At 29.8% G+C, this 16,302-nt stretch overlaps 2 protein-coding genes across 3 annotated transcripts; one reads left to right on the plus strand and one right to left on the minus strand.

The window, feature by feature from the left end:
* Nucleotides 1–2,891: 2,891 nt before the first annotated feature.
* LOC135923011 (uncharacterized) lies at nucleotides 2,892–9,319 on the plus strand. 2 transcript variants are annotated; one of them, XM_065457597.1, is made up of 7 exons: nucleotides 2,892–3,029; nucleotides 3,069–3,239; nucleotides 3,904–4,077; nucleotides 4,128–4,365; nucleotides 5,899–6,173; nucleotides 6,618–6,818; nucleotides 7,728–9,319. In XM_065457597.1, exons 1-7 carry the CDS (start codon nucleotides 2,892–2,894, stop codon nucleotides 9,231–9,233), a joined length of 2,703 nt encoding a protein of 900 aa, XP_065313669.1. In that variant the 3' UTR covers nucleotides 9,234–9,319. The 2 variants fall into 2 exon arrangements, with proteins under 2 accessions (XP_065313669.1, XP_065313668.1); XM_065457596.1 differs by having other exon boundaries at nucleotides 6,618–6,854; nucleotides 7,728–9,318.
* A 1,639-nt stretch (nucleotides 9,320–10,958) lies between these two features.
* On the minus strand, nucleotides 10,959–13,445 carry LOC135931140 (SLIT and NTRK-like protein 2). The gene has a single exon (XM_065468045.1). It carries the CDS (start codon nucleotides 13,443–13,445, stop codon nucleotides 10,959–10,961), a length of 2,487 nt encoding a protein of 828 aa, XP_065324117.1.
* Between the last annotated feature and the right edge of the window lie 2,857 nt (nucleotides 13,446–16,302).

Raw genomic sequence — 16,302 nt, forward strand, 5'->3', positions numbered from 1 at the left:
TCCTGATAAACGGTTTCTCGCCAATAAAATATCCTTTAATTAATTTTTTTTTCTCGTTAATTTAACCATAAATTTATATTTTAAAAACTAATTGGCAAAAATATATTATATTTTTTAATATAATCAAAGATTTCATTTCCAATTTTTTTTTTATAAACCATTGGATTATAATCATTTTATTAATTAAATATTTTGTTATTTGTTTTATACATCAATATTCAGCAAATATAATATTTATAAGCAAATTAAGCTACCATAAATAATATTTTATTTTGCTAGCTGCATTAAAAACGTTAATTTAAAGTAATTTGATGTTTGATAATCCTAAAATGTTTTTAAGAAAGTATTAAATTTATTTTTTTTGTGGCTACTTTAGTTTGAAAGATTTTTTTATTTAATAACAACGTGCGAAATGTCAATACACCTTTTTATTTTATTTTTATATTTTTTCAAGTATTATTATTTTTTAAATTTCACTTTTGGTAAATTTTAAGGGCGATAATGTTAAAATAATTTTATTTAATTTTTAACGAATCATTATTAAATTTTATTTGGCTCATCATTAATTGCATCGCAATCACTCATATAAATTTAGTTGGGGTAAGGTATATATTCATAATCAAACTCTATTATGTAGCGATACGATAAATTTTTTCCTTACTTTTTTGTTTGCAAAGCATAATATAATAATATCTATCTAATATAAAAAAGTGGCAAATATCTTTCAAAATTAAGGATAAGGTACCGAGGCGATCTTGTGTCATGTACAATACAATATTGTCTTCACTTCATAAATGCTACTTTAAAAAGCTCGTGTGATCGAAAGAAAACTTCTAAGACATTTGATATACTTTGAGAATAATTTAACCTTTATTATCATTAATATAGCTAAAAATTTGTATAAGTGGATTTAAACTTATTCTCGTTAATATAAATTTCTATTGAATTAGCTGTATGAAATAGAAAATTGGCCTCAGTTGCCTTTAACAAATAAAATAATTGAAAAGGAAACTAAATGGACCTTTAAAATATTTTAAACTTCTTAAAGCATTCTTATAATGATGGTAAAATATTTGATCAAGCAGCATCTTGTATGCTTCAATAAAATATACTTTGAAGTCATATATAGGTTCGTCCTCTCTTTAATTAAAAACAAACTAATGCCGAGTTTTCTTCTGTATAATTGATGTTATTTTGAAGTACATTTTTCCCACTAATCTCTAAAAAAAAAATATCGTGCTTTAAGACGTTTTAGGAATCCATAAAACCGCCATTCTCCTCATAAATCTAAGCATCACTGCCGCCATTATTATATAAATAGTCGTTTTCTACCATCTTATTTATATAATATACCTGTGCCAGAACATCGCATACAATATAACTAGAGTCAAAATAAAAACATTTCAATTCTTGGTGGAAGAAAAATCTTCTGTGCGCTATAATTTGGCTCTTTTATAAGCGTAATAAATATTGCCAACCTAATAAATTTTGTCCTTTTTAACTTTCACTCCCAGAATCGCTGATACTGATTTCAATGAAAACTATTTATAGTCTTTTTAAAATTTTTCTAACAAATTTAAGTATCATTATTATTTAGATACTGGTGGCACAAGATTTTAAAATTGTTTTTCTACTCTTATCGACGTTAATCTAGGCAGGTTCATTAGACAGAACCATTTTCATATCTATTTTTAAAAAATTCTTAAATAAAGTAAATAATAAATGGTAAAAATTTTGGTGTTAATTTATTTATAGATTTTATATAACAATTATTTAGTTATTTATATGAAAAACTAAAATATTTTATTTGTATGGAAATATATTAATCGAGGATATATACTAATCCGGAATTCCCCCATTGTTATCCGGAATCATTAAATTTTAAATTATTACCTTCGGCGGTAAATTTAATTTTACTAAAAATTAATTCCAGTATATATAATGCCTTCCCTGTAAATTTCTATATATTTTGCAGTAAACCTTTTACTAATCATAATTTATATTAAATTATATATTATAAATGTTTCATACAAATTTAAAAATAAAGAGCCATAACGAAATTATTTGAAATTAAAAAGGTATATACTCTATATATATGCTAAGATTTATTTCCGATACTCTCTTTAGTTTCAAAATTTTAATTGCCTTCAGTATTATATTTAAAATTGAGATATTCCGAATCTCCACGTAAGTATTCTAGATAATGATTATTCCAAATTAATTTACTTCACATGTATGTTTCTCGAATTTTAGATTTACTAGACAGTCCGATCAAAATATTGTAACAAACTGTAGATGTAAAAAAACAACTTGTTGCCTAAAATATTGCTGTATTTCGAAAAATTTCAATTATATTATCTTATAAAAAATTATTAAATATTACTTTTTATAAAAAATTTTTGTTTTTGTTTTTATTTCTTATTTATTCATTTTTTGAGAGGAGAATCAGGAACATAATTGATATTTACTTGCTTTTACAAAAATAAACATAACAATTAATAAAATGTCAAAAAATGCATTAATATATTAACGTTAACCTTAGATAATTAATTTTATATTAATGTTGTCATATAGTCTTTTTAAATTCATAATTAAATAGGTCAAACTCCCCCCACCCTCCCACACTCCTCCTAGTTGAAATCCTTAGGCGTGTGAGCTGTAATAGTGAGAAATGCACTTATATTCCAATATATTTATATAGATTTTATGGTGTTGCAGTATTGTTTCACATTCTCTGCTGTAAATTATTAGGATTTATTGAATTATGCAACAAATATAATTTTATGTAAGCATATCATCGATCCTTAAATCATATGGATGAAATTAAAATTTCAAACTTGTCTTCTCCTAGAGCATCTTGTTATGTAATTAAATTTAATAATGTAACAATCATGATTGATTGTGCTCTTGATTTCTTCCCCTTTTTATCATTTTTACCACCAGTGTGTAAAAATGATGATGATTTATCTAAAACATTTATCACTTTACCAGATCATAATAAGATTTATTATAAAACTATAAATAATCAAGTTTAATTAGATATATTTTTAATTGTATAAATTTTGTAGATATATTTAGATTGTGAGCCACTCTTTAATGTTCCACAAAATGCCACTATAAACTTTAGCCAAATAGATATAATTTTGATTTCAAATTATGTTAATATGCTGGCCCTCCCTTACATTACTGAACACAAAGGATTCAAGGGATCGATTTATGCTACAGAACCAACATTTCATGTAATCTATGAATCAGAGACCTGCACGGGGCCAGCCCCCAATGGTCTCTAAAATATTATATATTTAAAAATATGGATTAGGTTATAAAAAATGCATCACTGCCTATTTATTTAGGCTAGGGGGGGGGGTGCTTATTATTTTTTTCTTAAAACTTTGAAAAGTATGTTTTGGTTTTAGATTTAATGTGGCTCCTGGTTGATTCTAATTCCAGGCTGGTTAAGTAATCTAAGAAAATTTTAAACTATAAATAAATCCTCTAAAAATAAATCACAACATTTTGAGCAATATAATTATATAGCATATACTTATATTTGAACTGTCTCCTAAAAATTTTATAATGAGGTAGGTTCCTATAAATAAAAAAAGGGGGTCCTAGATCCAGTTCTAAATTTGACTTTAGCAATTTTAAGCTCATTTAAAAAATTTTAAATAGCCAGGTACTTAAAAATAAGCAATTTTTAGGTACCTCCCCATTGCCTCTCTGATATCAATACAATAAAATTATTTCAATAATTTTTAGCTCATATAAATTATAACCCATGAATGTTAACAGATTATCTCTGTTATACACTTGTAGATTGAGCATATTAGCCAACATTTAACTACTACCCAACTATATTTTGTAGGCTCCTGAAAAGATTATATTTTAAAAATATTATTTTAGTTTGGAAGATTATATATGCTCGAACTTGTTAGTTATTTTGAGAGAAGCTCTGAACTAAAGTTATCTAAATTACATATATATCAATTAGCAACAAAATCGATTCAATCTAAACTTCCTGATAAATTAAAGACCTTATTTAAAGACTTTAATCTGTATTCTTGCTATAACAGAGAAGTTACCTATTTTTAAAATCAATAATTTATTTTTAATTTAAAATGTTAAAGAATGTGGAATCATGTATGAATAAAGTTACATGCATAAATTTTTTAGAGAATTTAAACTTTTACAACAACTTAACATGTCATGCTACTAGTGCTGGCTATTGCATAGGGAGCTGCAACTGGGTTATAAAGTCAGATTATGAAAAATTAGTTTTTATATCAAAATCATCAATCCTCACAGCTCACCCAAAACCTCTAGATTTGGCCAATCTTAAAAAACCAGATATTATGATATTAACAGGTTTGTTTTGAAAGTATTTTTTTTTACATACAATAATTTTTATAAATCTTTATTTTATTGGTTGAAATTAAATGAAAGAGAGATGATTTTTACTATTTAAAAGTAGAGAATTACCAAACTAGATAACATAACAGGGTTGTTGAATTTAAATTTTTTTTTCAGATAAAATTTGATTATTTGTTAACATCATGTGCAGTTGGTAAATAGTCCCAGTGAGGTAAACCCTCCTTTTAAAAAAAGGGTTTGGGTTCGATTAAAAATCTCTGGTTCAGGGTTCGATGGCTAGAAAAGATTTTAAATTTACATAAAATGCACTAATATAAAAAACGATTCTGCAAAAAATGATTTTTACATTTAATTTTTTTTAAATTATAAAAATATTTCATGTTATTTTTTTTATATATATTTTTTTAATACTGTTCATAATTTTAAAAAATAAAAGAAAATAAAGAAATTTTTTATTAAAAAAATAAAGATAAAATAAAATAGAAATTTTAATAATAATTCTTGACCACCCTACATTTTAAAAAAAAAAGTTTGGGGTTTTGGTTCAATAAAATATCAGGGTTCTGGGTACGGGCTAGAGTTCACAGCCCTGAATAGTTCCAGAGTAAAAAGAATATCTGTGAAAAGCTTCTTTTCTTAAAGTACAAATGTGAGAAATCAATCGATTATTAAAATTTATTTTGTTCTTAAGCAAGAGATACACCGATACCAATACAACAGATTCCTAAACTTTTTTTTCCCCCAGATACCAAGAAAACTTATTATTATATAAAGGAAATATTTATTTATATTAAAATAAAAACAAATTTTAAATTACACAAATTTATTTTACGATAGTTATTTAATAATATTTATAACAATCCAATATTATTAACGGGAACTTCTCCACCCCCTCCCTCTACCCCCACCCCTTCCGCACATACTAATATCAATTTTATCCATCCTGCCCCATCCCCATTACCAGATTAAAATTAGCAACCAAATCAAAAGTGCCCCCTACAATTTTAATAACAATCTTTTGTCATACTTCCCACTTCCACGTGGTAATATATTTAAAAAAATTGGGTTTAGATTATTTAGGGCTAAATTTCATGTAAAAAATAGAAATTTTTTAACAGCTGATATCTTTAACGATGTGAGAAGCAACTACCTTGCTATTTGGTACATCTGTACCGAATTTAAAATTAAATTTAATATTATATTTTAAATGCAAAGGGCTTTGCTCCTACTTAATATACAACATCAGGATTTAGCCCCCTATGTTAGATTCCTTTTATTTATAACCAAGTTTATATTATTTTTCGGTATGGGGCTATTTACCAACGCATGCACACGTAAGCACACACCTAACATACAATTCTCACCTATCCAGTAGCATATCTAAATAGATCTATAATTTAGTTTCTGTCCCCCCCCCCCTATAATAAATACGTTTCACCTATCCGTAAATTGATTTTCAACATATGTTCTTTTTTTTTAAAATAAATTTTAACTATAATAATCGCAATATAAAAAAAAATAACAAAGAGTTAACTAAAACACCCTACAACAAGCCAGACACCATGATAACCGAATTCTCCAAATGTGTCATCTCGACGCTTAAAAAAGGCGGGAACGTGTTGGTACCTTGCCCCCTTTCCGGGGTTACTTTGGACCTGCTCGAGTGTCTGCATTTAAGTCTGAGCACCGGTCTTAAAGCCGATTTTGCGGGCCCTCCCAAGATTTATTTTGTTTGTCCCGAGGTGAAAAGTTCCCTGGCTTATGCAAACATATTCTCTGAATGGCTCTGCACCAATAAACAGGCTTATTATTTTTTTTAACTAAGGGATGAAAAAAAAAACGATAGTAATAGGAATTTTTTTAAAATTATTGTCATTTTAATTATATTAGTTGCATTTCGTAAATTGCTAAAAAATGGAAATTGAAAATATAACCCTTAAATTATTAAATGAACCCTTTATAAAATTATACAACTAGAAAATTATTTTTTAAGTCCGCCATTTTTAAAATCATGCCATTTTACGGTCCCGAGCTGGTTATCGTGAAGGAACTTCGGTCTTTGGTCCCTATCTTTTTATAAAGTTGCCATTATTAATGGTTCATTGTAAATTTAGTACAATTACTTTACTACACACCAAATGTTCCATCTACTGAGATATAGATTCGCTTATCCATCTGTCTAATGTCATACAAAGTTTCTAAAATTTGTTTTATTGTTATGTTTTTTTTTATAAAAAATGGGATAGATAAAAGTTTACCTACCCGAAGAACCATTTCCTCACTCCGAGATGACCGAACGCGGCTCTTTGCACCTTCTTACTTGCATTTCCCAACTCAATTTTCGATCTCCTTGTGTAGTTCTCGCTGGACATTCATCGCTCTCCCGTGGGCCCGCTGCCAGCTTGCTTCGTGCTTGGCGCGGTGATCCTTCCAACACACTCATCATAGTAGATCCCACATTCATTCCTACCCTCCCTTCTTCAGTAATTTAATTAAGAAAATCTTTAAAATATGTTGATTTAAATTTTTAGTCTCAGTGTAATAAAGAGTGGGATGAACAAATTTCGGGTAGAATAAACGAACAAAAAAAAATAAATATGTTCTTTGAAACGTTTTTTTGTTTATTACCACTATAATCCTTATGGTAAATATAATCTACCAATATTTTTTTTGGCAGCATCATTTTAAAACTCTCACATTTTAATGAAAAATTTGTGTTAAATACTTTATTTTACATAATTCAAAGTCTATTTTTTTTGTTCTGTCTTTTCCCACAACCATTTTAATAAATAAAAAATTTTATAAGTAACAACTAATGTCTCACTAGCCTTTACAATCTCAGGGGCAAAAATGATTTTTTTGAAAATGACCATTTTTTAAAGGTATTTTTTTAAAAAAATTCAAATTTTTCAGGGGACTTGAGCATCTGTGCTCTTCTTCCCCCCTCCTAGTGACGCTACTGAGTATAACATTATAGTTAACTGAAATTACTTTTTAGACAAACTGAAAAAATGATTGAAATGCAAGCAGAGGCGTAATACAAAAATCCCCTCGCAAAAAAATAAATAAAATTCTTCAGGGCTCCCACTCATAATTTGTGCCCTCTTGATTTCTCAGCATCTATAAAATTTTGCCTTGCTACGGAGTTTGGTGGGGTATCCATTACGCGCCTGATTACATATGTTATATTAATTAACTTTATTATTTTATTTATTTTTTTTAAAGAAAATTAAATTTTTGACGTGAAAAAGCATGTATTTTTTAGTTCTAATTTTTTTCCCCCGTTTTTTTTTAACATTTACTTTAAATGATATTAATTATTATCCTCAAAAATTAAAAAAATAAACAAAATTAAGCATCAAAATGCATCTAAAACCTTAGCATCCTCTCCAAATTTACTTAACCTCGATTTCGCCATCCTCGAGAATACACTTTTAGCTCCTTTCGCTCCTCTAAGGCTTCAAGTGGCTTATTGCCCTATAGACACGGGCCTAGTCCCAGCCCACGTCGAGAAACTACTCAGGGAGTGCGAGCCCACGCGAGTAATATGTTCACCTATCGTTGGAGAAGCCCTGCGCCTCAAGGATGGTGGTGATCCGGAAGCCTCGAAGCCTTTGTACCACTTAGATTGCCTGGGGTATCATAATTTTAAAGCGCTCGTCAATGGATGGGGTACTATTAATGATGATGGTGTTGATGAGGATTCGTCGGAGATCATCATCCATAAGACGGAGAGGTCGAATGGGAGTCTTAGGAAGGTGGAAATACTTAGTTCTTCGGGAGGGAAATCCCGTAAAATGGAAAATTCTCGCAAAGTGGTAGATCATATTATCTTGAAACGAGACGGTTTAGACAAATCTACTATCAGCTATACTCTTAAGTCAGAAGAGACACGTTCTAGCAAACAACCTAGCTCAGAGAAATTTCGTAACGGTTCCACTCTGGGTGCGCCTAAGAATCTAAAGCCCTCGGAATGTTCTCAGAAAAACGCGACGGAAGAAAAAAAATCCATATCGGGCGATAGGTTGTCTGTCAACGAATCTGCTAAGAAAGGTGATTCTCAAAAGCATCCAGGTAGTTCTAACAACCGCTCAAACCTTAAACTCCAAACCACGAAAGATAGCTCCAAACGAGTCACCATTGAGAGTGGTCTAGTCGACGACAATTATAGCAAAGAAATCTCGCAACAAAAACGGGAAGATAATTCCACCACGAGCCTTAAATCCGAAACCAAGAAATTTGTATCTAAGAGATCTTCCATAGACGAACGAATAAATTCTCCAAATTTTGTTGACATGAAAAGCGCCAAAATGAGGCGGGTAGGAGAAGAGGACGTTTACCTTGGACCGCACTTTAGCGGGGTGCTCTCTGTGAGAAACAATCGATTTGGCCTGACAATATCTAGTTTGGAGTCTTATGACGACGAAAAGGATGTTGAGCGGCAACTGAACCACGCCCATCTCAACGAAGCGGTAAACAATCATATAAGGTCGATACCTAATACAATAAGTTGCAACGCAAATGAAAACATTACAGCTGATGACTCAGAAAAGAGTACATCTTGCATAGAAGAGTTACTCTTGCCAGAACATGTAGCTACCATTTTGATTAAAAAAGGTTTTAATGTGGAGCACGTGATAGATGAACACAAATGTGACGCTATATTGAACGATTTGGATGCTGAAGGTGAACCAAATCTCTTGCTAAACATTAATCACGGGCTCTTTCACTTAGCGCTTCAGACTGGCAAAGATGGCTTATTGAAATCACATTTAATAACTAATCAAAGCTCGTTATCTATAGATGAAGTTATGTCAGTTCGGAGAGACATCATGAACACTATTTTCGAATGTCAAAAATAATACCATGCTCAAAGTAAATTGGAATTCCAGTTTTTTTTTTAGTTTGAATTATTTATATTCGCGTAAAACAAACGATTACAATATATATATATATGTATATAGTATTTTATACCTCATAAAGTATCATTTAAAACGTACTCGTAGAATTATTTAGTTTTATAATGGCTTGCTTTAAAAATTTGATATAAATGATTATTAATATTTTATTAAAATTAATTTTAAAATGATTGAAACTAACAAAACATTTTTAAAAAAAAATGAAGATAGCGATTAACTTTAAAAGGTAACAGCTAATTATTTTTTTTTAAAAAAATATACCTATTAGTGTTGTTAAACGGCTCGTTTTGAGCCGATTTTTAAAATGGCTAATTCGATATTTCATCTAGAATATTATTACGCAAGCCTGAAGATTTTGTTTGTATAAGGAACAAAGGTTAGGATATCTATTAGCGAAATCTCTAGGCTTAGGCCATATTTTTCTGGCTAGAATATTGAGTTTGCCGTTTTTAAAAATCGCTCAAAACGAGCCTTTTAACAACACTAATCCCAATTAAATTTGTCGGTAAATATTATAAACAACGATATTTCAAAGGCACCTTTGACAAATTTTGCTTCTCGAAAAGCGCCATTTTGAAACTACCCAATTCAGTTATATTTTTTATTTCCATAACAATGCTCTATATTTATCAGAACCTGTGGGCTCGGCCAGGGTACATGGGTCGAGCCGTATTTATTTAAATTTGGACCGGGCCTAAAAATATTATTTTAAAAAATGACCCAGACTTGGCCTAAAAAAAATTTCTTTTTAAATGGCCTGGCTATTAAATCGCCATTATCTATAAAAAATAAAAAATATTTAAAAATTGTGTAACATAGAGCAATATATCATAATTCATTCACTTATCATATTTCCTATCTCCATTTTCAGTCCTTAGAAAATATTTCTTGTAAAATATTGTTCAATTAATCATTATTTTAGGTGATGTTCAATCAAATTAAAAACAACAAATATAAACTCAATAATCAAAATATAATACACTTTTTTAAGGGGCGTTTTTTTAAGATAAATATAATTTATCTCTCTATTTCTCTGTCCCAAATTCAGGCAAATTACGTATGTTGCCAGGCCAATTTGTGACATTATTTTTTAAAAAATATTATATAAATAAAGAATTTATTCATATTCTTAAAAAGAAATCGATTTTATTTATATCATATATTTTGATAATAGTCTAAGTAGCCACCCACCTCCCGCCAAATTTTTAAGAAATGATTCAAATCCCTCTCATCTATATCACTTTTCAAAACAGTTTCATTATTTTCGATCAGATAATGCAAAATAAAGGGATATATATATATAAAACATATTTCATTTCAAATATAATTATGGCATAAAGCATAAAATTACTTCTAATAAAAAAAAGAATGATTAGCTGACCCTGACTAAAATCACGAAAAAAAATGAACAGCGCAAAGCCAAAGTTACAAAAAAGAGAGTATCATACTATGGCTTAAGTTACAATAAAAAAAAAGTTAGGCTACTTTAAAAACACTCATATTAATTGTTTACATATGGTTCAAATGATTGTGATATAAGAAAACCTCCCTTTTTTTTCAAATTTTTTTTTATTTATTTAATAAAATATACAACTCATTTAAGATTTGGTTATTACATAAAGCATTCCTTTTTAAAATATGCATTATATATGAGAAGAAGAAAATATTTTAAGTTGTACTCTTGTCAGAAATATATATGTTTTCGTATTCTGGTTCAATCTTAGCGTCCATTATTTTGGACATTTCTTTGGTCGTTAACGCCGAATTACTTTCCTTTGCCAAGATTTCGTCCGCAGGCGCGTTAATTTTTTTGTCCATTTTATTTGGGCTCGGAGTTTTGGTTTCAGGAATCGCATACGGATAAGTCGGTTGGTAATCCACGTATTCCGATATTATCTTTTTGGCTATCTTGTTGGCGTACCAATACTTGTAATAGAAGAAAAATGCTATAAAACTTATTATTATGATGCTTATGACAAAGGCTCCTATCAAAGAAGACGATGACGGTGGTGTAGCTTTAATTTTCTCTACATGGTTGTATCCAGTTATATTAATTAATTTTATCGGAACAACCGGAACAGTTGTTTTATTTTTGAAATCTGATTGGTTGAGCCATGCTTCAAGGTTAATAGAATCGTTGCCGCTGTCATTCTGTAGATCGAAGGAGCGGCTATTACCGCAAGAAATATTGTTTGAATATTCTACGAATATGATATTTTTCCGGAAATTTTGGCATTCAAATTTGCAAGTGATTCTGGTTATCGAATCTTTAGTAATATTTTTGGTTGAAGCTGTTTGCCAAACATCTTCAATCGAATTGCTAATCAAATCCTTGAGGTAAAACTTAAACCGTAAATTTATATCAATGTCCTTAGCACACTTTAACGGGTTGTTCATAAAGAATACAAATCTGATGGTTAGGACTTTGTAAGACAAGGCTGTTAACTTATTGTCGTTGCAGTATAGTACGTATAGGTTTGCTGGTATAATTAAGGAGTTTATGTCTTTCAAATAATTATGTTGTAAATTAAGGTACATAAGGGATGCCAAGTTTTGGAAAACTCTATTTTCTATAAAACTAATAAGATTGAAAGATAAATCTATGTCCACCAATTCACTTGTTTGCTTGAAAGCGTCATTTTTGATTTCGCTCAAGAGGTTGTGACTAAGGGATAATTCAACCAACATCGTGTTTTTACTCGGGTATTCCCCCGATGTGATATTTGCCAATTTGTTATAATCTAGTTTTAGAGATTTCAAATTGGTGAAAGATTTTAAGAAATTATGGTTCATGGTGGTTAAATTACTTCCAGTCAAAATCATTAGAGTATAGTTAGTAGTAACATCGAAGGTCGTATTAGTATCAAGATATATATTGGACATCTTTAGCGCGGAGTAGTATATCTGCATGCCTTGGCTTTCTGCCACAATTTCTGACACCACAACCTGCAGGGACGAGTTAGCACATTCGATAATTGGCGTTTTAAATCGACACTTGCTATGATTGGAAGAATTTGCACGAGTGGTATCGATAGTAGTTGATTTAGAAAGCGTAGAACATATTTGCTTTTCGCTAATTTCAGAAAAAAATTTCCCTTTTAACGCTTGAGGCTTAAAACAGACTATATTTTGGCCATTTTTGTTTTTTATCCCTTTGGGCGAAATTATATATATATATTTAACGTAGAAGTTAATTACAGGAAGTAAATTACAATCGCAATTAAAGGGCAAATCATTTATCAAGATTGATTTAAGGTTTCCTGTGAAAGTAGGGAAATTTGATATGCCTGAAAATTTATTTGAACCTAGATATAAGTAATAAATATCGGGATTTATATTTCTCAAATCCAGAACTTCGATAGAATTGTTAGAAATATCTAAGTGCTGAATTTGTTTCCAGGAATCTTCGTTTAGAAGTTTAGAATCAAACTTTCGAATGGAATTATCGCTTATTATGAGTACCCTTAAATTTGTTAAATTTTTTAAAAGATTTGTTGGTATGGTAGTAATGAGATTTAAATCGACACGTATACTACTTAATTTGATCGTTCCGGTGAATATGTCCGAAGGGAGCTGTCGGATTAAATTATTAGACAACACGAGATATTTTAATCTAGTCATGTTGAAAAATGACAGGGACTCAATCACTTCTATTTTATTGCTCGTTAAGTTGAGAATTTCGATGTTGCTATTAGCGAAGTACGTATTTTCGACAATAATCAAGGGACCATTTGCCATTTTGAAAGACATTAAGAAATTCAACTTCTCAGCCTGGTTACCATCGATTCTTTCATAATTGTGATCTAGTATGATGATATTATTGATAGTGGAATTTCCGGGTTCATCACACACCAGAGGATCAAAAGAAAAAGTGGTCCCTGCTAAATGAATTAAGGTTAGGCTCTTTAAATACCCGCATATGATATGCATTCTATTATAAAATTTCGGAAGTCCTTCCAAGATAAATTGATGATTTCCTGCGTAATTCGCTAAAAATTGAGTAAAACTGGTAACATCGCTTAACGTATCACTATCCGCGACGCAACGTATCGTCATCTCTTCATCCGATATTATGCAATTGTGATCAGGTAGCCCTCCACTTGCCAATACAAACAACAATTTAAGATAAATATTAAGGAGGATAACTTGTAACATGCATCAGTAGGGGATTTTTTTTAAAGTAGAAATTCCTTATGATATGCCACCTTTCCCCTGAATGTGCTAAATACCGCTCTTTGAAATAATAATCAATAATTAGGTTAGTTAACACGAAAAGAAGGCATAATAAAATCAATCGTTAAAGAGAAATATATACATATTTTTTGTATAAAAAACGCATTACATTCAAAATAACGTCATATAAATAATCGAATTGATAAAAAATTATATGATAATTTGGTAAGCTTTTTTTAACACATAATAACCTCATTAAGCGTATACATAAGCGGGGGGGGGATGCGGGGTAGAAGTAGTTTATTTTCAAATATTTTGAAGGAGGTATAATAAATTTATTGGAGGGAGGATGGGGGGGGGGTGTTACGAATTAAATTTTTAGAAGAGATAGGGTAAAATATATTGCTATAAAAATTTATGACATGTTTGCTAAACATATACGAATCCATTATTGCTCACAACACTATCATATACAAAAAAAACTTATTTCTGTATAATTTTGGGCTATATTTTACAATGTAATTTAAAAGAGGTTAATCTATCAGCAAACTAAAATTCATGTCAAGCCATACGAGGAATCACACCTTCTGAAATGGGCTTTTTCTTGTAAATATCATTTTAAGCTAATAAAAATTTCCTCCTTAGACCCCCCCCCCCTACCATCAGCCCAAAATTTATATAACATATCCAATATACTGGAAGAAAATTAGTGAGTGTTAATTATTTCTGCAAAATAACGACGATTGAATATATATATTTAAAAAAAAACAATTTTATAGACCTAACAGACGTTCAATAAAATCTAAGGGGGAAATCCCCATCCAATACTGCCCACCCCCTAGCAAAATCTAGGTTTGGGCTTGTATGCTAAGCAAAACTATGATAGAAGGTTTTCAGTTTAATTCATATTTTTTTACTCTTAAAATTCACAATTTTTTGATAGTTTATAGTAGAGTATCGATAATTTAACATACTATTTATAAATTTAAAAAGAATTCATAATTAATTGGCGGGAATATCGCCGCCGAAGTATTAGAAATGGTGTGGGGGGCATCCAATAAATTTCCTGCTGTTATGTTAAAGCTGGCCTCCTCTCGTCACTGAATTAGGTTTAATTGCTCTATACGGTTTCCTAAAAATTTTATGATATACTATTGTTAATATGGTATTTGTTATTAATTTGAATAGAATATGAACTGAACACCAATAAAAAAAAATTTGAAATCTTGATTGAGATGTTTTTTCTAAATAGTTTTAATTAGGACTCGGAGAGTCCCCATATCAAGCGGGATTCATAGCGGGATGCTATTCTAAACTAATTAACAGCTGAGCGATTTTAAGAGTCTTATAGTGATATCAATTTTTTTTTATCTTTATTTAAATCATTAATTCTTAGATCATTATCATTATAATATAAATAAAGATAAAAATTCATATTAATGAAAGAAAAATTGATCCAAACAGATTTTAAAAAATCGATCAGCTGCTATATCATGTGTCGAAATCGGTTCTCACTGTGAATCAGGCCTAAAGTGCCATATTTAAGGAGTAACTAAAGGGCACGGTAAAATAATTTTTTCTAAGTAAAAAACATACGAATTTGGAAGAAATAATAATTAAAAAAAACTATTATTAAAACATTTTTTTAAAAAAAAAATAAACAAATAAAATTTTGGGAGTAGCGAATAGAAAAGAAAATGTGTTGAAATGATAAGTGAAACTTCTAAAAATTATCAATAATATTCTTTACGGAGCTTCCAGTTCCAGTCCGGGTTACCCTGCATTCATATTAGCGAGAATTGGCGACCAAATAAATATATTTCATTTTTGTATATTTCGTCGCCAATTCGCGGTAACTTTGAATGTAGGATTATATACATTTATTTATTTTTTAACGGGACTGGAACGGAATGAATTACTATCAATATATAACTTCTTTTTTTTAAAAAAATAATGCAATATTTGTCTCACATAAGATACCCATTTATGTGATCCTCAGAAATTTTGTAAGGGGTTAGGTTATTAGCAGATATCCAAAACCGGAATATCAGTTCAGGGTTAGGTTCAGATAAAAATAATCGTTCCGGGTCGGTTTGTGAAATAATAATATTATCGGTTCGGATTGTAAAAGAAAAAAATATTTTATAGAATTTTATGACTATTCTCAAAAAAAACTCTTCTGTCAAATGATATAATATAACTGAGAACGCTTCTATATTCTAACTTGGTTAGCTGTCACCGTCAAATAGAAACATACAGAAAATACCTAAAAAATAATTACTGATAATTGTCTAATAAAAACTGGATTATTAATTATCTTTAAAAGGGGTAAAATATCAAAAGGTTTAACCAGGTTCACAAGCATTATTTGGAGGCTCGGTTCAGAGTTGGGTGGCAAATTTTTTAACGGTTCAGATTAGGTTTGGTTTAACGGATTGATTCAGGTTCAGTTTTGGTTATGAGAACTAAACAGGATTTGATCGGTAACAATGCTATGCAACTAAGCCACAGTTTACCTAAATAATAGCAGTATTATTCATGCTGAATAAATTTTAGATTGCGAATTTGTTCAAATACCAATAAATATTTTTATTTTTTTAACTTTCCATAAGAGGAATATTTTGTTTTACCAGGCGTCGTGAATCTATGGTTAATGATAGTCATCACCTTAAGGTATTACCTCAAATTTGTATTTCGTTATTTTCATTTGGATAGGCGCTATCAAAATTTATTTATAATATATATTTGAAAAATCGTCATTTTTTGAAAACCTCTGTGGCCTATTTTGCAAGAGCGTCGCTTACCAATCCGATGGTTATGGGTTCGAATCCCAGCAATG

The sequence above is a fragment of the Gordionus sp. m RMFG-2023 genome, chromosome 1 (assembly GCF_954871325.1).
Source record: "Gordionus sp. m RMFG-2023 chromosome 1, tfGorSpeb1-WG-v2, whole genome shotgun sequence".
In the NCBI taxonomy this organism is placed as follows: Eukaryota; Metazoa; Nematomorpha; class Gordioida; order Chordodea; family Parachordodidae; genus Gordionus; species Gordionus sp. m RMFG-2023.

What these genes read in the sequence shown, in the direction of transcription:
- LOC135923011 (XM_065457596.1), top strand. Translation starts at nt 2,892, where the DNA reads ATGATTGATTGTGCTCTTGATTTCTTCCCCTTTTTATCATTTTTACCA. An exon ending in AGATATTATGATATTAACAG is followed by an intron (nt 4,366 to 5,898) that starts GTTTGTTTTGAA and finishes AAAATAACAAAG; the next exon opens with AGTTAACTAAAACACCCTAC. An exon ending in GGCTCTGCACCAATAAACAG is followed by an intron (nt 6,174 to 6,617) that starts GCTTATTATTTT and finishes AAAATGGGATAG; the next exon opens with ATAAAAGTTTACCTACCCGA.
- LOC135931140 (XM_065468045.1), bottom strand. Translation starts at nt 13,445, where the DNA reads ATGTTACAAGTTATCCTCCTTAATATTTATCTTAAATTGTTGTTTGTA.